At 48.1% G+C, this 23588-nt stretch overlaps 1 protein-coding gene across 1 annotated transcript in view; it reads right to left on the minus strand.

Moving 5' to 3' along the window:
* Kif6 (kinesin family member 6) overlaps positions 1-23588 on the minus strand; it is a 296865-nt gene that overhangs the window by 68804 nt on the left and 204473 nt on the right. Inside the window, exons 14-15 of the mRNA XM_006244480.4 lie at positions 9629-9737; positions 2914-2969 (exon numbers count right to left, since the gene is read on the minus strand). Of these exons, the coding sequence (XP_006244542.1) occupies positions 2914-2969; positions 9629-9737 (165 nt within the window). The remainder of the gene's footprint in view (positions 1-2913; positions 2970-9628; positions 9738-23588) is intronic.

Raw genomic sequence — 23588 nt, forward strand, 5'->3', positions numbered from 1 at the left:
CTGGCATGGCACAGGACGGACCTTGCCAGGGTGTAGCCGTTTACTGTCCTTTGTTGCCAAAGAGGATGTAGCCAATGGTGGCTACCCATGGAGAAAGACAGATGCCAGGACTCTAAGAAGTGGAAATTGACAGGTAGGTGCCTCAAAGGCAGTCACGTGACCAAAAGCTGCTGAGTACTCCGAAGTGTGGGACGGGGACACAGAGTGTAGTTGCTCCCTACAGAAACAGAGACCTATTAGCTTTCAGAGAGATTCTAAATTGGTTATTTCTTCCAATTTTGATTTCAACTTGTTCCAAGATCAAGATTGACATAAGATTGAGAAGGGGGAAAGAAAGTGTTCAGAAGGAGTGTGTGTGCGCACGTGTGTGTGTGTGTGTGTGTGTGTGTGTGTGTGTGTGTTAGGCATGCATGTGTGTAAGTGTGTTGTGTTGCACATTAGGTGTCTTGCTTCAAAGCTTTCCATCTTATTTTTGAGACAGACTAAACCTGAAGGAGACCCAGTTTTGAGTTCACCTATCTGACTACTCTGGCTGGCCAGCAGGCTCCCAGAATCCTCCTGTCCCATGGCCATGCCCGGCTTGGGATGCCTTGGATTTGAACTTTGGTCTTCTTGCATTTGCAGTAAGTGCTCTAACCACTAAACTGTCTCACCAGGACTGGCAAGAGATATTCACCTCGTTAGTTGCTTTCTTGACAAAAGGAACTAATAGGAGAGTTTTACTATTTAAGAATCAATGTTATTTGCTGCTAGGGAAACAGAAAGTGTTCAGGAATCTCGAAGGATGAAACTCAAGACACAGCTGCAGGTCACAATTGTCAGAGAAAAACAAATTGACCGAGGAGACAGTGGCTTCTTGAACTTTCAACATACGGGTTTGTTGATCGTAGCTTCCTCTCTGCGGGCCAACTACAAGTACGCTCCGTGGCATCTAAGTCTGCCCAGAGCCGGGGTGTGCAGTGCTGGGAGCAGAGCTGAGGCAGTCCCCAGCCCTGGCACGGCCCATCTGTGCTCTGCTCCTGCCTCCTGGAAAATTTAAATATGTGCTCAGACTTTTTCCTTCTGCTTCTTTAGTTTTAACCTGTCATCTGAGCGATGCTCTGGTGTGGGCTCTTCCCGGCGGCTAGACACTATGAGAGCGCCGTTCAACGGTCAGGCTGGCTCTCCACAGTCCATGCACCTTGGTCCTCTTGGATCAAGAAGACAGTCTGAAAAGTAGGGGTGGCTGTGAACCAGGGCACTGGCTGTGCTGTTATACCACTAAATAAAAGCCTCCACTGCTGGAGGCTTGAATCTCTGCATTGATATCAATTCTGCTTGCTGCTTTCTGGGGAAATAGAGCCCTGATGTTAACTTGTCCAGGGCTTTTAATAGCATGTGTGGCTCCTCTGTGTATCAGTCCAAACATAAATCTAGTGTTGGATGGGTTAAGTATAACTCTCACCCTTTGACCCCTTAGAAGGGGATAAAGTGGATCTGAAACCAGAGGGACAGGTAGGACCATTGCTATAGTCTACATTATGAAAATGCATTTGGACACCGTATTGTAGAAAGGAATCTGGTATTATTATTGTCCATATTATTGGTGGCTTCACATATATACACATGAGATAATTACAATGAAATAGTTACCAAAGGTCTGAAACCTTTTGACATAGAAATATTGATATATTGTTACATACATACATACATTCAATAACAAGATCTAATGGTGAGTCTAGTCTGTTGCTGTGATAAAAATGCCCTGACAAAAAGCGATGTAGAGGGAAAAGGGTAACAGTTCCAGGGAAGAGGGCCATTGTAGCTAGAACTTAAAGTACTAAGTCACATCACATCCATAGTCAAGAGCAGAGAGAGAAATAAATGTGAACATGGAGCCACCCACAGTGGACTGGGTCTGTCCACATCCACTAATGTGATCAAGGCAACTCCCATCGTCCCCCAGACACACCACCGACCTACTTGATCTGAAAATTCCACCGAGACTCCTTTCCTAGGTGTTATTAGATTGTGTCAACCTGATAATTAGAACGAATCATCACACCATCCAAGCTCCTGGGACCCAGGATGAGACACGGGTTCTCGGTGTAGCTGTGACTTAGTGTCTGGATGCCTTAGCTTTTTCATAGTCACAGAAGGGAACTGTTCCTTGGTGTACGTAGACTGACCTGTCCTGATTTTCTATGCTGTACAGAAGAAGCCAGAGGGGGCATTCCAAGTGGCTTCTGAAGGGAAGGTGGGGGTCAAGAAAGAGCCAAAGGGCCAGTTGCAAACAGGCAGCAGTTGCTTCCTGGAGCACTGAGGCAGAACGATGCTCTCTGTGAAGTTGTTCTTGCTGGGAGATGGATCTTGGTTGTGTTACAGCTTAGGATAAAAGACACTTTTCCTCTTGCTTTGAACAGATTTGAAGTGCATGTGTTTGCAAGTTTTGCTGTTGCCCTAATCGCTCTTGCCCAGGCCAGTTCCCCTAAATGGGGGAGCTTGGAGGCTGGGAGTGTGCACGAGCTTATTTTGGCTTCCCATCTTCCCACTGGATTTATGGATGGTGCTGAAATCGCACATGTGTGCAAAAAATGCTCAGCCTCAGCTTTGGGCAGTGTAACAGTGTTTCACAGCCCTTGGAAATATGAAACAATGTTGCCATCATTACGTGGCTATGACAGATTGAGCTACTGCTGAAACACACAGGGAGAAGTAAATCTTTCTCACTAGGGTAGGCCAACCCAGTGAGTACCCCATACAAGCTCAGGCCTGACGCACACAAAGGTGCCTTTCTTAAAGAGGGTGTGTGTCACGGCTTTCCAGACAGGGATGCAAGCTAGACTTTGTGGCTCTATGAGAAACGTAGACCACCATCCAATGTCCACTGGGAAATGCTCTGTGAAAGAAGCTTCCAGAATATTATCTGCTTACCGATTTTACTTCTTGCTTCATTTATACTTTCTCCCAGAGCTTTTGCTTCAGAAAATCTGGAGAAAAAGAAAAAAAGAATAAAGGTAATTTTTACTTCTTGCTATCCGTCCTATATTATGTTTGAAAAAATAAGGGATGGCCGAGAGGTTGCTAGGATGGGATGAATATAAAAGAAAACTGAAATAAGCTTAATATGGTAGGCTTACAAAGAAAGACTGGAATTTGCATGATTTGCATCTACTTGGAAACAGAGCAATGGCTTGGTGAATAAGAAGAACACTGCCTGCACTTTCAGAGAATCTGGGTTTGATCCCCAGCACTGGATGGTGGCTCGCAACCATCTGTAATCCAGTCTTGGGGGATCCAACACCCTCCTCTGGTTTCTAGGCACATTGCATAGGTGTAGTGCACACATGGACATGCAGGCAAAACACCTGGACACATACACAAACAAAATAAAATAGACTTTGTCCTTATATTTGTTAACGAATTAACTCAATTTCTAAGGTTTTATTGTCCAAGGATACCGGAGTGAAACGTGGTGGTAAGGTTTCTCTACCGTGACCTATCAGCCACCATGCCGACATCATAGTTAAAGAAAACATTCTAGATACCATTGACTTCTTTACCTACAGCACTGTAGAGATGTCAGCCACTCATGACCAGTCAGGGGACAACTCAGGACGCATTCTATGTTGGGTAACAATAGCCACAGTGCTTGAACTGATCTAGGAAGGGGTCTATCTATGTATGGGGTGTGGTCAAAGTCCTTCTTGTGTAAGTTGGGAGTGGCCAGGATTTTGAGGATTCACAAAATTTTAGAAATGTATTCTTCTAGAAGTTTCCAAAACATATAAAACAGAGAGCATGTTAGGCTAAATCTTACTGTCCCAGTTTTCTATTGTTCATAGTTCAACAATCTCTCTTCTCCCTCCTCTTCTTCCAACCTCCCCAAACCCCACAGGGTACCAGAGCAGCCTCGCTGTCTTAGTGTTTGGTCTGTGACTCCCTCATCTGCATGGAGCTGTAGCAGAGGAAGCAAGGGCCGGGGTACCACCAATGCTCCGTGATTGGTGGGAAAGTGGCAACAATTCTGGTGTTGCTGCTTTCTGCATCCATCTGTTTGGCCTGGGATTGCAGACAGGCAGTCCAGGGAAGAGGGCTGAACTTGTCTACAAGGCTGGGTGGCTAAGGACTGCAGCCCTGGCTTCCAAAAGAAGGCTCCTCATAGGCCATTCATGTCTTCTCTGTGAGGGCCTGTCACCACTCAGGGACCCAGTGTAGAGGCATCTGGCAAGAATGTAGGCCTTTTCAGCTCAGCGATATTCTCATGAAGCGTGGCCGAAGGAGCTGGATTCCATGTGCTGAGGACTGGCCACCGCCAGGCAGCAGAGAGACCTTTGTTGGTGAGCAGGAGCCCAGGTTGTGCTCTAAAGCAGTAACCGCATCCTGGAAGCCAAGCAAGTTTCTAGTGAAGTGGTCCCCGCAGACGGACAGTAGGGTCATCGACACTGACCAACTTTCTCATCGACACAGGTAACTGACATGGGGTCTGATGGGACTTGGAGAACGCTCTTAGCCCTTAGTGTGTGATAGCTAAAGATGTGACCCACTCAGTGGGCAGCAGCAAGGAAGCGCACGCCTGGCTGCCCAACACACGAGTCACTCAGAACTCCGGCAGGGGCTGCTAGGACCCAAATGTGAGCGAGCCTGCCTTGGGAACACTGATTTAGGTTACCTCCAGTTTCGTGGTCCAACACCGAAGCAGTTTTACGGACTTTATTTTTTTTATGGTAACCCGGCCCCCCTCCTCCAAAAAAAATCTCTAAGTCATGGCATTAAAAACACACCTCCGTGGAAACAGCAGAAAGGTGGGTTACAGTTAGGTAGCTGTTCTCTCAGGACAGTCTTAGCCTTTCTGTTGGTGGAGAATACTTTTTGTTCTTAGTCAATACACTCCTTAGGTTTTTATCTTTCTTATTAGGATGACCACTGTGACTCAGAGTTGTGTGAGGAAAGGCTTTTGTTAGGCTAAAGATGGCTCCTCCTCCTGCCACGCTTCGATCTCTCCTTGTCATGGAAGATTTGATCAGCGAGTTAGCCACCTCTGTAGACAGCTTCTTTTCAGGAATTCACGCACAGAGAACAGAAGTGGACGACAACTGTCCGTCACTCTCCACCTTATGTTTTGAGAAGGTTATCTCTTACTGAAATTTGGCTAGGCTGGCTGCCTGGCGAGCTCCAGAGGCCGGCTTGCAGCTGCCCTCTGTGTTACAGCCAGGGTTACAGGGGAGGCTGGCAAGCCCGGCTTTCTTATGTAGGGGCTGAAGACCTGAGCCCAGTGCCCCAGGCTCCTGCAGACACTTTTCTGTCCAAGCCTATGGTGATGAAGAGCCAGCCTGGCTTCCTCTCCATCTCGTTTACATATTAAAGCTTCCTGTCTGCGAGTCTCTTCTGCTGTCCTCTCTGGCCAGCTGAGAATTCCTTCCTCCATTCTCTGAAACTGCTAAGCAGTTTCCTTGGTTGCTGAGTCCTCAAAGTCAATTTTATATAGGCGTTCTCAGACAAAATGGTTTTCTGAGTAGCGTGTGTGTGTGTGTATGTGTGTGTGTGTGTGTGTGTGTGTGTGTGTGTGTGTGTGTGTGTGTGTGTGTGTTCCTGTGTGTCCAGCTTCTTTTTAAGAACCAGGGGGATGCTGAGATTCTAATCTGTCTCTGTTCTCAGAGTTTATAATTCTAGTTCGGCAGACAAAGTATAAATATAAGTATAAAAATCAAGTGGAAAAATAATAAAGGTTAATATTAAAGTCTAACAGGAACCGGGAGCTCCTGTTTGTCATGAGTAGCATTTCCAGATGGTGCCTGTGACTTCTCCGGCCCACTTCTCTACTGCCTGTAGACTGCTGTTCACTTCTATGCTACAAGGACCCAACTGTATGAGGGGGTGATTTTCTTGGGTTAGCTCACATTATTAATGCCTTGATTTCCAATCATGGTTCTTCTCTCTGCTCATTTCCTCTTTTGTTACTTACTGGGGACTTTGTGTCTGATAGTTTCAGTGTATAAGAGGATTTTGACACAAAAGAAAAGCTCCCAGTGCTTTGCCTGGGCACTGATATTTACAGAACACAGGGTCGCCAGCCCCTCTTATCATTATAATAGGGTGACGAATCATGCCTGTACACGGGGTTATTATGAATGACAATTACTTCCCACTGGGGGAAAAGCACTCCGCTGAAGAATTGGTTCAAACACTGTAGGCCATGGGAAGGCAAATGTCCTGTTAATGTGACATCTTATTTCTCTTGTCACATACAGATAGCTAAACCTCCCCAAGACCAGGGGCCTGCACTTGGGCATACTAGAAGTCCATGCACTGGTTGGGGATTTAGCTCAGTGGTAGAGCGCTTGCCTAGGAAGCACAAGGAAGTCCATACACTGAAATGTACTGGTGGACAGAGAATGGACTACCTCCTATTGTAAAGCATGGGTCACCCATGTGCCCTCCTGAAACCCTGAGTGGAGAGAATCATGGAGGATTCAACAGCCCCTCCATTAGGGATTAGTCTGTTGTGGGCTAGAGATTTGCATTTGGTCAGGTAGATCCAGTCTCCACAGGATGACACACCAGAACCATCAGCCCACAGAGTTCCTAGATGTGACACAAGGGGAGAAAGATGGGAGGGCCAGGCCAGTGGGTCCTGGGTGCTGAGGGAGAGTAGAAAGGTGAGAGCTACATTAGGGTGGGGAAACTGAAGGCCAGCCCAAGCCCTGATCTCTGGTCTGTCTGAATTCCTCTCTGACCACCATTTACAGTTGTTTGCCCTGGTCCTCCCTGCCACTAGCGAGCAGTAGAGCAAATATTGGGAAGGCACCAGGATTTCTTGAAGATAATATTTTCTACGTTAGAGCCATAGGGAGGTCTGTGCTTCTGGGGATTTATCTTTATTTTTGCTGTTGGAATACAAACAAATATGTTTGTTGTTTTGTTTTTTGTTTGTTTGCCTTTTGAGATATAATTTTCTCCTAGTTCTTTGCTATAGGCCTCTCTCTCTCTCTCTCTCTCTCTCTCTCTCTCTCTCTCTCTCTCTCTCTTTCTGTGTGAATTCATGGTGAGTGAGTGTATGTGTGTGATGATGGGTCTTCTCAGTTGAGTGTGTGTGTATGTGTGTGTGTGTGTGTGTGTGTGTGTGTGTGTGTGTGCCTGCGCTCATGCACACACGTGCACACATGCACAGGTCTAGAATCACCCAGAAGACACCCCCTGGGCATGTGTGGGAGGATATCCTCAAGATGAATTAAGTGAGAAGGGAAGACTCACCCTCTAAGCTAGCGCCACCTTCCAGCTGGTGGCCTGCCTGAGTTTGAAGACATCCCAGGAAAAGGCAGCATATATGGTTGTTCACTGATACTAGACTTCTTTTGCCTTCCAACATGGACAAAATGCCAGTGACTCCATTGGATATCCATGCTGTCGAGGTTGGACTGCGACTACTGAGTCTTCTTGATTTGTTGACTGGCAGCTGTTCTTGGTCTTTTTGGTTTGCAGAAGCCCCCTGTTGGACTGCCCAGACTGTATTCTGTAAGCCAACCTAATAATTCCCCTTCGTGTTCATTCCACTGTCTGTGTTCCTCCCGAGAACCTGCCTGACACAGCCAGTAATTTCTAACAACTGAATAGTGTCTGTGGATGAGGAGAAGAGCAGAAGTCCAGGGGGAAGACAAGGCTCCCAGGGGTACCCCACTGCCTCTTGGCATGAAGCAGTTCCATAATGACTACCCTTATATTAACATTAAACAGATGTAGAATTTTCTTTTTAGAATGGGCTGGTCTCCTGCCTTTTCATTGCTTTAAAGACTGACGTTGCCTGGAAGACATTTTGTTTCCCAGAGGAGTGAGTCTTGTTCATTCCTTTGCACAATGGCCAAGAGGAAGATGGGTGTACTGCCCACTCTGAGCAAACAAGAACGCTTCCCAGTAAAATCCCAGTAGCTGCTTAGGTTATCAGAAGTCTTCTGGACTGGAGTCAGGCAGCTTTGTATGGAGAAGCCTTTGAGAGAGCCACACATGCTCACACTGACAGCCCATGACTCGCTTCCCCATCAGACATAGATCCAGACTCAGATACAAGTCCAAAGCAACCGGGAACCATCATGACTTCAGAGAACAAAAGATGAAGTATGTTGGCCCTGTTGGTGGTTTTAAAATTTGGGTACACAAAGCATCAACAGTTGGTGCGTGCATGTGCACAGTGTGTGTATGTATGTATGTGTGGTCCAGTGCGCGCACGCGCGCGCGCGTGCGTGCATGCGTGCGTGTGTGTGTGTGTGTGTGTGTGTGTGTGTGTCTGTGTGTGCTGTGTGCAGAAGTCAGCTTCAGGTGTCGTTCCCTTAGCCCTGCCCCCTTGTTTCTTTGAGGTAAGGTCTCTCTGGCCCCATCCCTGCAGCACTGGAGAGGCCCTTGAGTGGCCAAGTCCAACATGAAATGAGGCCCTCACGCTTAGTAGGGATTACTGTTACCAGTGGGCCATCTGTCTACCCCTATTCCCAGGGCAGACTCAGGTGGGTCTTTTTGTATGGAGGTCTCTGGATTTGGGTAAATACATTTGTAACTCTTTGGAACTCTGTTCCTCCCAAGTTTTGCTGTTAATATTGATGCTTGTCGATGTGCAAGCATCTAGTCCATCACCCCGCACTACATGCTAATCCATGGACTTTCTGTTATATTACCTGTCAAGTGCTTAACATGGGGACTGAGAATATGGTTAACTCTCCCCAGCTATAGGCAGTGCAGCCATGAAAGTTCTCCTATATGTCCTGTTAGGAGCCCCGGTGGGATACTCAACCCCAATTAGAATTGACAGGTGACAGGGTGTACACACTGCTTGGGACAAAGAGGGTCTAGCCCACTCGCCAGAGTCCTGGACTTGTGTTGTGTGACTGGGCTCCTGAGGAGCTCTGAGATCTGCCCCTACCCCTGGGAAACAGCTTCCAGACAACTTTCTCACCCTTCCTTTGTAGCAGCTAGCTGTATTGAACCTTCACCTCTTTCCTCAGACCTCTCAACCATGACAAGTCTTGCTTTGAACCAAAAATATGGAGGACCTAAGAATGTAATTTGATTTATATATTTAACACCACCCCCTCTGTGTGTGTGTGTGTGTGTGTGTGTGTGTGTGTGTAGACCAGAGGCCAATTCTATTGTTCTCTCTTGCTGCTCTCTTGGAGACACTGAACCTGCAGCTCATTTCACTAGACAAGCTGGCCATCAAGTCCCAGAGAACTGCATCTAACCCTCTCTTTCCAGTGTTGGGACTATAGGTACACGATGCTGGTGACTAGAACTCAGGTCCTCAGCATGCACAGCAAGCATGTGACCCACTGAGCCACGCTGCCAGCCCGACTTACTTCCCCCTGGAGATTAGGAAGGCATTTGTAAGAGTCCCAGGTTGCTGAGAATTATCTCCAAGGCAAGCATTGTCCACAGAGCTAATGTAGGCAGTAGCAGACCCTTGATGGACAAGCGGCTTGCAGTGCCAGGATGGTAAAGCTCAGACGGGAAAGAGAATTGTACCAGGGTGCCCACAGGAAAATGTGAAACCATAAAGACTTTAGACCTCTCTTGCAGGCACTAGGCTGGCCAATCAGAAGGGTGGAGTTTCTGTACTGGCCGACCTGAGCTGAGGGGGACCGGCAACTCTCTCACTTCATCTTACCTCTGCTTCAGAACCTGTTTGTTGTCCTCGATGGTGACACTGTCAGCGTGGTCCCTCTTGAAAATCTCAAAAGCCTCCTGGCGTCCCAGTGACATCTCCTCTCTCATCCCTATTTGGAAACACAGGGGGATGGCTTCAGTCACATCATTCCGGGATGCCATTAATTTCATTGTCACTTTATTCAGAGCTGGCCCAGGGCTCCCACAAGCCTATAGCAGAGAGGCTGTGGCCAGACAGGTGATGCTTGACCAGAGGCTGTGAATCCACGTGACGCAGGGTGGGGCTAGGGATAGGGCTTGGAACGCCTGGTGAGAGGAAATGAGAACCAGGCCTCCAAGCCTCAGATGGCGAGCACATCTGGGAATCTACTCCCTGCCACCCCTTGGTGGCACAGTTCTTCCTGTTTTCCCCTTACGCCCCATTTTAGGTTGTTAAACTTCTCTTTGAATTTCCAGGCATTTTAGTAACACAAATTAGAGCCCAGATTGAAGGCTAGAGAATCTACAAAGTTCTGTTCTTAGTGTCTATTTTCTATTTAATAATTATCCCGCCTTACGCCCTGTGGCCGGTGAGGAAGGCCGTGGTCCTTAACCAGGAGTTAGTTATTCGCTCCATTCCAAAGCCCATAGTGGGAGGTCCCTAGTTTACGTCCAACTTTAACACCCTAATTTACCACTGCTACTTGCAAGCCAACCCTCATGGCTTGGCTCTGCTCTCAGCACAAATTCTGGAGCCCCAGCCTTAGAAAGTAGGTCCTTTAGAGGAAACAGGTGGCTCCTTGTACCAGCTTCCCCAGTAAGCAACCTCCAGAGGGAATGGTCAGTGCAGGTGCGTCCACAGGTCCTCAGGAGAACCTAGGCCACAGCTAAGTTTTGGATAAATCTACAGACTTTCGTGTCTTGAGAGAGGATCTCTTGTAGCTCAGGCTGACCCCAATCATTCTGCAATGGCCAAGGATGACCATCCTGGTCCCAAGTGCTGGGGCCCGTGTGCCACCACGGATGGTTTAGGCTGTGCTGGGAAAGGAACTCAGGACTTGGTATGTGCTAGGCCAGCACTCCTGTGCTGTAAAAAAAAAAATCTGCCATTCGCCTCCTTACTCTATCCTCCTGGAGGCCCTTTCTCTTCTATTCGTCCGATTCCTCTGCTGATCTTTGAAAAAGTCAGCCCTAGCCACATGCCATCTCCCTGAACCCACACAGAACAGATTGTCCCTCCACCAGGCTTGTGTCTGGGACAGTCAGTCCAGCAGACACTGTCTCTGTGCATGACACTCCTTTCCAGGGAAACGCAGATTCCTCCAGGGCCACGGATCGTAACTTCATCTGACTCCCCGGTGTTTTGCTCAGGGTTTGTATTCAGAAGACATTCAGTTTATGTCTGTTAGTCTAAGTTCACAGGGGCAGTACTGAAGTGGACGGGACGATGAACCTGTTCTGACTGCTGGAGGAACGAGGCCCAGGGCTTTGGGAAGCACATTCTTAATGGCCTTCGTGCAGCACCCACTCACCCTGTTTCCCTGGAAAGAACCTTTCTATCTCCTATCCTCAGCTTGAGGAACTGGCCCAGCCCATCTGACACCAATTTCATGACGAGTGTGGTAAAAATAGCACCACAAGGAATGTCTGGATGGCACAGCGTTGAGGTGGTGATGTGCACGGCACCCCACACTTTCTGGTCAGGGCTCATTCCTGCCTCCGCCTGTTACACACACTCCTGAACCTACTTGAGACTCACTGAGATCAGCTCTGGTGCACAAGGGATACTCACAGGGTGTGCATCTTCCCACTGGAGTCCAAGGGAAGCCCGAGAATGGCTCCTTGGTCTCCTCTGTCTCCAGACTATGCCCGATTGTAACACAGCATGCTTTGTGCTGTACAGTTAGCCCACAGAGATCACTCTGGGGCTTTCTGTAGGACCTTAAGGCTGCCTCCCCCAGAAGAGGCTTTTACTCCTCAGATTCTATCAGGACTGGGACCGAAGGGGAAGCTCCATGGTCTGGCCGTTTCTTCTCCAGACCCAGCCTTCTTTGCTATGAGAACAGAGTCCATGGTATTCTTGAGGAAGTAAGTCTGGGGGAGAACTTGTAATCAACTAGACATCCTCTGGGTTGTCCCTGAGAGGCTGTGGGAACGGAAGGACATGGAAGGCAAGTCCTTAGAGAATCTAAAAGGTTCTGCTATGAAACTTGGAGCCAACAGTGTAATGTGGTGACTATGAGCTGCTGATTTTCAAAGACTGGATAATTGAGAGGACAAGAACACACCCGTTCTTACCACCATGAGGTGCTCCTACTATGCTGGAGAATGCATTCTGGATGTGGGTGGCTTGGCAGTGGTGGCCAAGGCTAGGTGGACATGGGTGTAATCAGCGAACCTGGCAAATAGCTTTGCAAGCCATGAAGAGAATGGGGTCCCTGACCGCAGTGGTTTATCTGAAGGGGGAGCAGGGTCTGGATTCTGCAGACTTCGGAAGGCTGCTTCACGGAGCACGCCACCTCCATGCAGATGCCTGAGGGATGGACGCCGTAAGCAGCTGATGCATGTCAGCCTCATTTCCACCTCAGCCTTCCTCCTGGCTGCCCCTGCCCTGTGCACAGACACCATCTCTCTCTTTTCAGATTATACAGACACTCAACTCCAGGTCAGCCCCCAAGTGAAGGGACAACTGTTAAGGGTCATCTCTGCTTTCCCTTTTCTCTTTGGGCTTAGGGAATTAGTGCTTCCTCCTGTGAGCAGTGCTTGCCCTAAACGCACTGAATGCATGAGAAAGGGTAAGGATTGCAGACTGTACTTGAGAGCTCATCTGCTACCGGCAGACATCTATTTATCCTCCCCCTCCAGAGGTGTGTGCTTATCATTGGCACAGTGCTAGGCATGCAACAGAGATGTGAGATTAGGTGGGTAGATTGGAGCTTTGATGGCGATGTTTAAAGTGCACAGAGTCTAAAGAAAGAGGAACAAATGATTGCGTTACAGCCTGCTGTACCACTGAGAGAGGAGCAGGAGATGGTAACTGCTCTGAGAGTGGCCTTTGGGAGGTGGAAACATCCTTCAGGATGGTGGGGTATCTGCATGGGGAGAGACAGGTTCCATATGGTGGGAAGAGCATACACAGTTTATGTTAATTATCCCACTCTTTACAGGGGCTGGGAAGCCCCGTGCTTGATCCCCAGCACTGAATACGCTGTGTGTGGTGTCCCGCATCTGCACTGTAATCCTAATATCTGGGAGGTGGAGGTCAGAAGATCAGGAGTTCAAGGCTATCTTCACTTATAAAAGGAGCTCAAGACCAGCCTGGACTATGTGCTGAGAGGGTGATCAATATATGTGGATGACCTCAAATTCAAGATCCTGCCTTGGCCTCCCCAGGGTTGAGCGTACAACTGTTCTCCAGCACGCCCAGCCCATGGCTTTGGTAGAGCACACTGAGATGCTGCAGGGATGTGATGCTGGGTCCCCAGTATTCCTCTACTGTCATCCCGCTGGGCAGGACCACACCCTGTACCATATGAAGCTGGAATCCAACAGTCCTCACCCTATCACCGTATGCTACCACGCCTCTTCCTACAACAGCTAGCCACTGCTGGCTTTGAACCCCTGCTCCAAGAAGCTTTTACACAAATACAGCCCAGAAGTACCACTGTCTCAGGAGGAGCAAAGAGAATGCGGGCAGTTTCCTGACAGCTAACAGGGTCTGCAGAGCACAGAACTGACCAAGTCTCCATCCCGGTGTTTTAGAATCAGCTCCTCGCAGAGGCCAGAGGCCTTAGGAGTTCTGACCTGTCATGATTTGTTTCCCTATAGGGAATTGTAGGTCATAGTTCCCAGAGCCAGATCACAGAAAATGTGGATGGCTACAAGAGGCCTCCTGGCTTGGTGAGTCACAGAACCACCTTTAACCCCTACAGAAGTGTCCCCTAAACGCAACCCTCATTTTTCCATGGTTAGCTGGAAGGCATTTATTTACAAGTCCAGAAGACAGATTGCTGGTCTATTTTTGACAGCGATGAAGAGTGCTTAGACAGAAATGCAGCCCACACGGGATGCTCCAAACTGGTCTTGGGGCTTCAGAAGCATTGGACTTTGAAGGCATTAAATTCTTGCACACTGGTCCCCTGCCCCCTTTTTATTTAAACATTTATTTATTTTCACGGATATGAGTATTTTCGTATGTGGGTGTGTCTGTGCACCGCACGCATGCCTGGTGCCCACAGAGGCCAAGAAGGCACCAGATGCCCCGGACTTGGAGTTACAGATGGTTGTGAGCTGCTGTGTGGATGACGAGAATGAAACCCAGGAAGAGCAGACAGTGCTCTTAACTGCTGAGCCATCTCTCCTGCCCCCCTTCCTCTTCTTTTATTGTTCTTTATTTTTTTACCATCCTAAAAGTGAATCCCGAAATTTTTCTACAGAATATAATTCAGAGTGTTCAGAAGCTCTCCCAACCCTTAACACAGGGTCCCATGGAAACTGAGTGGAAAGAACCCACTGGGGCAGTGGAGAACTCCTTCTGTCCTGGGCCTGCTGTCAGATTTCCTTTAGTCTGGGCCATGTGGACCTCAGCTTATTTTCCTGGCTGTTCTTACACAATCTACTACTGCTTATGCCATTGTTTCAAAGTTACCCCAGTGAAGGATGAAGACTCGAGCTGTGTGCTGGGAAGGGACTTTGTGCACTGAGAGCCAAAAATATATTTTCTTTGGGAGACACGTCTTCATGCAGGGCTCCGGTTTTCCCTGACAGAAGAAGAGGGGGAAGAAACGAAGACCAATAGGAATGCTGAGAAGGGTAGGGTGAAGGGAGGTGGCTTCCAGGGGGAGAGAGGGTTTGGAGGAAGCTTTTGCAATGGTAGGTGACAGAATGGCTCTGATAAACTGTATGGCTGTATGTGGAACAGGCCACAGGCAGGCATCAGGTATACTTTGGTATGGTAATCAATACAAAGCTTTAAATATTTATTTGTGTTTTATGTCAACATGTGTGCTCGACTAGTACCCGCAGTGTCCAGAAGAGGGCATCGAATCCTCTGGAACTAGAGTCACAGGCTTGAGTTGCCATGGAGGTGCTGGGAATCAAACCCAAGTCCTCTGAAAGAGCAGGCAGCTCTCCTAACAGATGACCCATCTCTCCAGCCCTTGATAAGAGGTTTTTACAGGCAAGAAAAATTCTCAGTAATTGGGAACTGCATGAAATATAATATGCATATTTTCCTATAAACAATTAGAAGAAAATTCAGTTTCATCCCTGCCTGTGTGCCTAAGTCAGAAGGAACAGACAGGGGAGTGGGAAGAAGGAGGTGAGGAGAGCCATGAAGGGTTGAAGCAGACAATGTGTCAAGATGAAAAATGAAACAAGGAATTCAGGAGGCTTATGAAGAGCCAATGGATGGTTAGTCACCCAGTAGTCTCAAGAACTGCGGCACAGCCAAGGATGTCTTCAGGGACAAAAGAAGGAAATGAGGGTCCCAACCAGAGCCTCTGGGGAAGGGACAAGTCCACAGCTCAGTCCAGTGTGGAAGGTGCAGGGGCTGCAGATGATGACTGGGGGCTGAGATCTCAGAGAGACAGGGACTGGGCCTGAGGAGATGGCTCGTTGGTGAAGCACTGCTGTGATCCTAGGTTTGGATCCCTAGGCCCTACACAGAAGCCAGGAGTAGTAGGGGCTGACTGTTGTCCCAGAGCTTGAGGGGTAGATAGGCGGGTCCCTGGACTTCACTGGCTAGGGACACAGGCTGAATTCGTGAGCTCCAGGTTCAATGAGAGACCCTGCCTCAAAAACTAAGGTGGAAAGTAACTGAGGAAGATACTCCACATTGACTCTGGTCTTTATACTCTTGCATGCACCTATGCGAACATATACATACAACACACGCACATACACACACACACACATACACATGTGTACACACACATACACACGCACACACACATACGCACACACACACGCACATGCACACACACATACACACGCATACACACGCACATGCACACACACATACACACACATACACACACATACATACGCACACACACACACGCACACACATACACATGCACACACACATACACACGCACACACACACATACACACGCACATGCACACACACATACACACACATACACACATACACATACATACGCACACACACGCACACACACATACACACGCACGCACACACGCACACGCACACGCACACACACATACACATACATACGCACACACACATACACACACATGCACACACACATACACACGCACACACACATACACACACATACACACACATACACACGCACACACACATACACACATACACACGCGAACACACATACACACACATACACACACATACACATACATACGCACACACATACGCACACACATACACACACATACACACGCACACACACACATACACACACATACACACACATACACATACATACGCACACACACACGCACACACATACACATGCGCACACACATACACACGCACACACATACACACGCACATGCACACACACATACACACATACACACATACACATACATACGCACACACACATACACATGCACACACACATACACACGCACACACACACACACACGCACACACACACGCACACACACACACACACACACAGCAGAGAACCATCTTTGAGGAGGATCGGAAGGAGGATCTGAGACACTGGCTTTCCTTCCTCCCCTGCTTTAGTAAGGAGGAAGGTCTTGGAGGCACTTGAAAGCGAGGGAGAGCAAATCCTTGGCCCCAGCTTGCTGCTTCCTCTCCTCACACCCATGGAAGACATTGCTGACCACTCAGAGCGCTCTGCCAGGGAACTCATTACGGCGTTGGCACTTGTGGTAAGTGCTCTGGGCAGGCTCTGTGGCACCCATCTCTGCCTCAAAAGCTCACCCTTCAAGGGGTTGCTTCCGGATTATAAGCCAATATGGTGACAAGTGGCACTTAGTGAGTTTCCTCTGTCCCCCGTCATCATCTCTGTGACTTTTGTTTTGTCGCTTTAAGAGCTGGCACGTGGACCGTCCCTGCCACACCCCTACCTCCTCACAGTGGTACTGTAGTCTTAGCTCCAATCGGTGAGAAGACTGTGAATGCACAATGAGAAGTCCTTTCTCTACATTTTCTGCCACCAGGGTGATAGAGGTCACCGTAGAAAGCAGTGCCGTTTGCCATGATTCTGTTTGCTTGAAAGGACCATGATTAGCCTAGCTACAATTTAAGGGGTTACTGGGTGTGTCCAGTGGGCGATGCAATCTGAGGATGAGGGGAAGAAAAAAATACAACAAAAAACCGCTTAGCCACACGGCCAAAGTGACTGCAGATGTCACCAACAGAGTGGATCTTTGGCAAGGCCAGGATGATGCTCATTTAACCACCTTCCTGCTTTTGACTGACAACTTCTGGAATAGGCCAGCGGCCCGAGGCTTTGGGGGGTGGGTCAGAGGTCTGCATCTCAACCATTGCTATCACCTGGGCTGAGGTTCTCGGATGAGGACCCGCCTTGCAGCTCCCACATGAAAGACAACAGAGGACAGCCTGCAATTAGAAGATCCCCGGGTGCTGGCTTGGACCAGGCTGAAGCACAGCAGGCTTGGCAAGGGCTCCTGGGAGGAGAGCAAAAGGAAAATGTGAAGTGGAAAGCCACATAAACCTTAGGAGACCCACCCAATGGTGGCTCCACATTTAAATAAATCAAATGGGTTTCGGACTCCTAGAGGCAGAGGTCCCACATGCCAGGGCCATCCCACGTGGTTGAGCGGGGCAGAGCTGGTGGGCTGGGTGGGATTACGGGGGTGGCATGCTCAAGGCCAGCGCGTTTTCCTTTTGCCTTAGTAACTCTGCATGATTCATCATCCCTGCTCCTGTGGCTCACTCTCCTACCTTCTCCATGGTGAGCAAAGTAAGGCTCGGCAGGGGAAGCAAGTGGACACTGAACATTAGCAGGAAGGGAAGCTTCTGGAAGGCATCGTGCAGACCCCCATATGTTGGTTCTGAAGGCCAACCACACAACACTCATTTTTCTTAGCCGAGCTCTCTTTGGTTTTTATGTTGTAAATGTTCTCATCCAAGACAAGTACCCATGTGTGCTGTCTGGAGATGACAGTGGACAGACATGGGCACTGAGCCCGAGAAGCAGTCTGGGCCCTACTGGCATTTCTGGGACTTGGAGCTGACTCAGTCATCTGGGGGAAGCTGTTGATGCTCCCATTGCCAGGCTGGGCCTGGAGTCCTCAATTGCTTCTGATCATCTTTAGTTCTCTGATGTGGAGGGTCTGAAGGGCCTCAGTGTCCAGTGCTGTGCCCGGACCTGTGTGCCCTGACTCTGAAAGTGAAGGGTCAGGTAGCTGACAGACCTTCTAAACAGGAAGCCTGCCTTCCTCTTCAGTTTCGACATCACAAAAGATGTCCTGGGTTACTTCCAAAGTGCAGTTAGTGGGACCCCAGTGTCTCGTGGGTGGGGGAAGGCTCTTCATCACCATCCATCACCCTGTGCTCTGGAGGCAGGGGTCAAAGTGTCACAGACATGGCCTGTCATTTGATAAGTGAGCCTGGCTCCCTGTCACCTGTCAGCAGTGCAGTGCATCTCTGTCTTTGTCTGCATATATATTTTGAAAGAAAAAAATGAAAGATTTATCTTGTAGCTAGGTAGCAAAACAAAAACGAAAGAAAAACAAGACTCAAAAAGACAAAAGCAGCTGTCTCCTCCCCGCCAACCCATCGTCCCTTAAATGTATGTGCATCCAATGCAAAGCTGTTCCCTCCCTAGCTCAGAAGATGTAGTGAGTCAATTAAAAATTTAATATGTCTATACTCATCACTTGGGGGTTGGGGCAGGGGGATTACATGTGACTCTGTGTGTGTGTGAGTGTGTGTGTGAGTGTGTGTGTGAGTGTGTGTGTGTGTGTGTGTGTGTGTGTGTGTGTGTGCGTGCATTCTCTGGGACGTGGAATCAATGCAACCTTCGCAAGTCTGCTGGTGGGAACTTGGCTTTGTAAGTTAGTTCCCCCAGTGGCCCTGTTAGCTGTGCACTATTGGGTCCATTTCTGAGGTTAGGTTACAGAAGCTACAAGAGACTGAAAGTCTCAAAATCAACTGTGACTGAGTGATAAATATATATCATGCTACCAGGTTTGACTCAACAAGCTCTTTCTTAATGTCTCTACAGAAAGGGACCTTTACTGAAGCATCGGTAACCAGAGTACATGTGCCTGAGGTGCAAAATTGAAGAGTTGATGTACAGATGCCATGTGGTGATGAGAAGAGTTAGAGTTAACAGAATCCAATGCACGGATCCACCTTGAGCTGTACGCTCTGTAAGTTTTATGCACCATAGGAATTTTAACTTGTTAGAGTTTCCACAATAGGCACATAGTACTGTACAGTAGAGACCTGGACTTCCTCCTCATGTGGCTGAAAGTTTGTGCCCTGTGCCCGACACCTTCTCATTCTCTCCAGTGAAAACTCCATCTGGAAATGACTGGGTGCCTTCTGGGCAATGCATTTCTACAACCCCCTCACTTCCTAGATGCCTCCTCTCTAGTTCGTGTGTCCTCAAAATGTATAGCTCCCAGCTTGCTTCTGGAAGCCTGTAGACACTGCAGACAAGCTCTGTGGACTGAAGAGATAGGCAGAGATGGAACCTCTCTGTTGAAAGTGGTTTTGCCTTATAAATGGTACTGTTAAGTTGTATGTGTAACTCTCATGTTCTTTCTCTGTGTATAAATTTTACAATATACAATCATCTGTGAATCACTTGTTTAAAAGTCTAAAAGGAAAGAGGGCTAGAAGTAGAATCACTTCAAGAGTGAAAGCGTAAGGAAGAGTTACAATTATCTTGTGGGTGCCAGTGAATCACCTGAAAGGCTACTGCTTGGAGATGTTCAGAGTATAAGAACCATTTAACACACTAGGATACTGCAGAGAGCTGGGGACTATGGGTTGTACAGGGAGAGGGAGTGGTGAAGTAGAAACATATGGTTTCTTTAGAAAGTCAGTTGTGTTGGATGGTGGGGAAGACACGTGAAGAAGTGAGTGTTTCCCTGAAACAGACACAGGTAAAAGGATGTTTTGCTGAAGCAAACATATAAAAAGACATATGATAGTAAGAAGGACCCGACAGGCACCAGACGATGCTAGATGGTATTGGTGTGCCTTGCCATTCTAATGGTCATGACTTCACGGAAGGAAACACACCAAAAACCTTCTGGTGGTGTTCTGCTGGCTTCTTGCTGCCAGACTCGATGGACTCGAGCCAATAGGAAGGGTGATGGCAACAGACCAGACTCATGTGGTGCTTTGCTGAGGCAAGACCGTGAAAGAACATGTGATGTTTGAGAGGAACATAAATAGGACTCAACAGACAGCCATGGAGGCTTCCATAACTACATTTACAAAACTTCATCGATCTCACATCTTCGTCTTCAAGAGAGGCAGGGCAGAAAACTTCTCCTGGCATCCCTGCTGGTCCTGGTCTCTCCTGCTGATTCATGCAGATTCGGCAGATGCCTGGCTGTTTCTACTGGGTCATGTTTACTATCCCGATGCTACTGAACTGGACTGTTGGTATACATATCTTGACAACACAGATTAGATTTGCTCCAAAGAACTATTTCTAAATAGGTCCACTTCCCCCATATCCTAATAACCTTTCATTTTTACTATTCCTGGTGGGCGATGGGCTAAAAGAGAGGTTAGAACATTTAAAAACCCTTATTTAAAATAGGTTTTTAAAAAGGTTAAGTCAACAGAGTGGTTTTAACATCTGGCCTGGCTCCATAGCTTCTGTGTTCTAAGAGTCCCCTATTACAACAATTCTCCTCATTCCACAGTAGGTAACTCTTCTCACTGGGACACTTCCTGTCTCAGGCATGGGCTTCCTCATTTTCCCACCACAGCGCCGGCTGTTGGGCTCTTATGGTTGTCCATCACTCAGGCTTTCCCTCTGGTAATGGTGGATCCATCACTTTTATCAAAGGCCAACCATTCCTTTGTCCAGGCTGGGGTACTCAGATGCCGCCCTGGGCTTCCCTCCTCCCACTATTCCTCTTCTCTGGCCTAAGTAACCCACTGCCTTTTTTGTATTGTTCCCATCAGCATATTTAAAAAGCCCCTGGTGACTGAGGTAGGATAGATGTTGATATATATAAACTGGTAGGTACAGAAATGTAAGGTTAGAACGTCCTTGTTCATAAACTGGAAAGATCACTGCTTGCAGTGGGACAATCAGACAATTCACTGGATACCGAGAGCTGGGAAGGGTGGCATGTTGCTACCTTCGGAGGAACATAGTCTCACACTGTTCTCTCTTTATCCCATTTATTGTCTAGTTCTCTGTCTACTTCTCTGATGCTTTTCACGCAGCGCGGAAAACGCTTAAACCAGGCCCTTTCTGCATTTTCCATCCATTCAGTATTCCTCCATCTCATTCTTTCAATGCAGTTGCAAACTGTCCATCTATCACACTGGAACTCATCTTTCCAGATCCACAAGGACCTTAACATTCCAAAGCCAGTAGTTAGCTTTCTCTTCTTATTTTAGCAGAGCTCTTGTGAAACACTGGAGGAGTGCAGTCAGGAAGTGTGTGGGATGGCCTCTTCAGCCAGCCCGGAATGGTGGGAACAGGTGTTACTTCCTGACTTAGGCACGGTGACGGTTAGCTTTTAACTACCAACTAGCCACAACCTAGAATCTCCTCAGAAGACCGCTTCACCTAAGGAATTGTCTAGATCCCATTTTCCTATAGAGAATTGATTTGATTGTTTATGGACTCAGCCCACTGTGGGTAGCACCATTCCCTTGGCCCCCAACAGTATTTGAGAGTGAAGAAAGCTAGCTGAAGAGTCTCCAGTCAGGCAGCATGGGTACGATAGTTTCTCTTTGCTTCTTGACTATGAGTGTAGCATGAGCAGCTGGCATAAACTCCTGCCTTGTGACTTCCCAGTATCTATGGGCCGACCATTCATAACCCTTTCCTCCTTTAAGTTACCTTTGGTCTGGATATTTTATCACAACAACTGCAATATAAGCATAAACATACCATATAGCTCCCGCATGATTCTCATGCCCTCCTCCTCCAATGGCTTGAGATGATGGTAGTGGTTCTTGCACAGCCTCTGTCAACCTGTGTGCCTAGAATCATGGCAGTTCTCTTACCTGCCCAGACCCATATTGTTACCCAGTGTGAATGAAGTCAATTTTCTTATAAGTCACTGAGATATGGTCTTGATTTACGGTGAGAGAATAACTTAGTTTATCTGCATTAATGTGCATCAGTTGACCCAAAAAGACCACCTTCCACCCGCCTGAAATACTTTCTGCCCCAGCCTACTGTGGCACTACCTTGCTGATGCCCATCTCAGCACCCCATCACCTCCCTGGCTTCTCTTTTGAGTGCCCAGAGATTGCAGGACTCCTCCCTAGACACATTGTCGTTCAACAGACAATTCCATTTGCTTACATACACATGGTTCCAAAATTTAGATCTTCAGCCGTATCCTCTCCTCTGAGGTACAGGTAGGCGCCCACCGGGAATCTGCATATCCCATTTCCACCTCCTCAATAGAAAATAGGAAGCTACCTCCCCCGAACTTCTGACAAGCTCACTGGAAGGTGTGTGGGATTTCACTCTACTGCCCTCCAGAGTTCAGAAAGGGGTGCAGTCCATTCAACATGTAGGAGCTAAGATGTCAGACCCCAGAGGGTTTGGCTTCCTGCTGGGGTGAAATCATGACCAAGGCATTAATTAATTTGGTTTTAATTATTAATCTATAGATGGCCTATTGTAGCAAAGTTGGAAAATACAGAATGGTTTAAGGAAGCTGGACAAAACCCAGCAAACCCCAGTACTACTTAGTGGCTGCGTTTCTCCTCCCAGTTCATGCTGTTCTGCTTCTTACACAGTTAAGATGCTAACACTTCCAGACAGCTCCTCAGCCTGCTGATTCACTTAACACCACCTAATCGCCCCTTTCTGTGGTGCATCAAGATCTTTAAGAATATCACCTTTAACGACTATGCGATAGATCTTTCTTAGAGTCTATTCCCTTACACCAAACATTTGTATTGTTTCATACGCATGGTTTGTAAGTGTTGCTGCAAGGACTCTCTTGCTGCATGGCCGCTCGTCCGGAGCTAATCAATTGTTTCAACAAGTACTTAAAGTGCTACCGTGAAGTGCTCACTGTTTGTGGAGTTGGGAGCATGGTGGCGACCGAACGCTGACATCACCTGACCACCTCCCGCCTGCCTGAAGCACTTCCTGCCCTAGTCTCCTGTGGCATGACCAGCACCCCCTGTCATCTCCCTGCAGCAGGGAGAGACACCAGACGGCAGCGGGTGTCTAGAAAAGACAGAAACATTGAGGGAGGCTGTGTGTGGTACTGAGGGGAGTCAGAGGGCTGTTCCTCAAAGGCAGCTCTCTGCAGAGACATTTTGGGTGTTTTGGTAAGCCAGCTTCCCAGGAAGTTTAAAATTGAATTTCATCTTGCTTTCTAGGAAGCCGCGTGACCCTGAATGCATTTATGCAGGAAGAGCCACGAGAAACCTGTGTCCTGAAATCAGAATCTATGGCTTGACTCCTCTAGTCCCTGACTTTCATACGGGAAGTGGGTGAGCCTCAAATGTGTCTGTGTAATTGTGAAAGTGTGTGTGTGTGTGTGTGTGTGTGTGTGTGTGTGCGCGCGCATGCGCGCGTGGGTGCGTTTGTGTATGCCCAGCAGGAGAGAGAGGTGTCTGTGAGAGCAGCAAGCTGGAGCCCAGGAGCCTGCACAAATCTCTCAATAGATGTGGTGGGCATGGGCAGAACTCAAAGGTACTGGACGCTGTGGGTGACTCTTCCTGTGTCTGATGTTTACAGGTGGCCAATGACATATGCACCTGTGCATGATGGGAGGCGATGGAGGGTGGCAGGAGGAAGGGCCCGGGTTTGAGGTTTGTG

Source organism: Rattus norvegicus, chromosome 9, assembly GCF_036323735.1.
Source record: "Rattus norvegicus strain BN/NHsdMcwi chromosome 9, GRCr8, whole genome shotgun sequence".
NCBI lineage: Eukaryota > Metazoa > Chordata > Mammalia > Rodentia > Muridae > Rattus > Rattus norvegicus.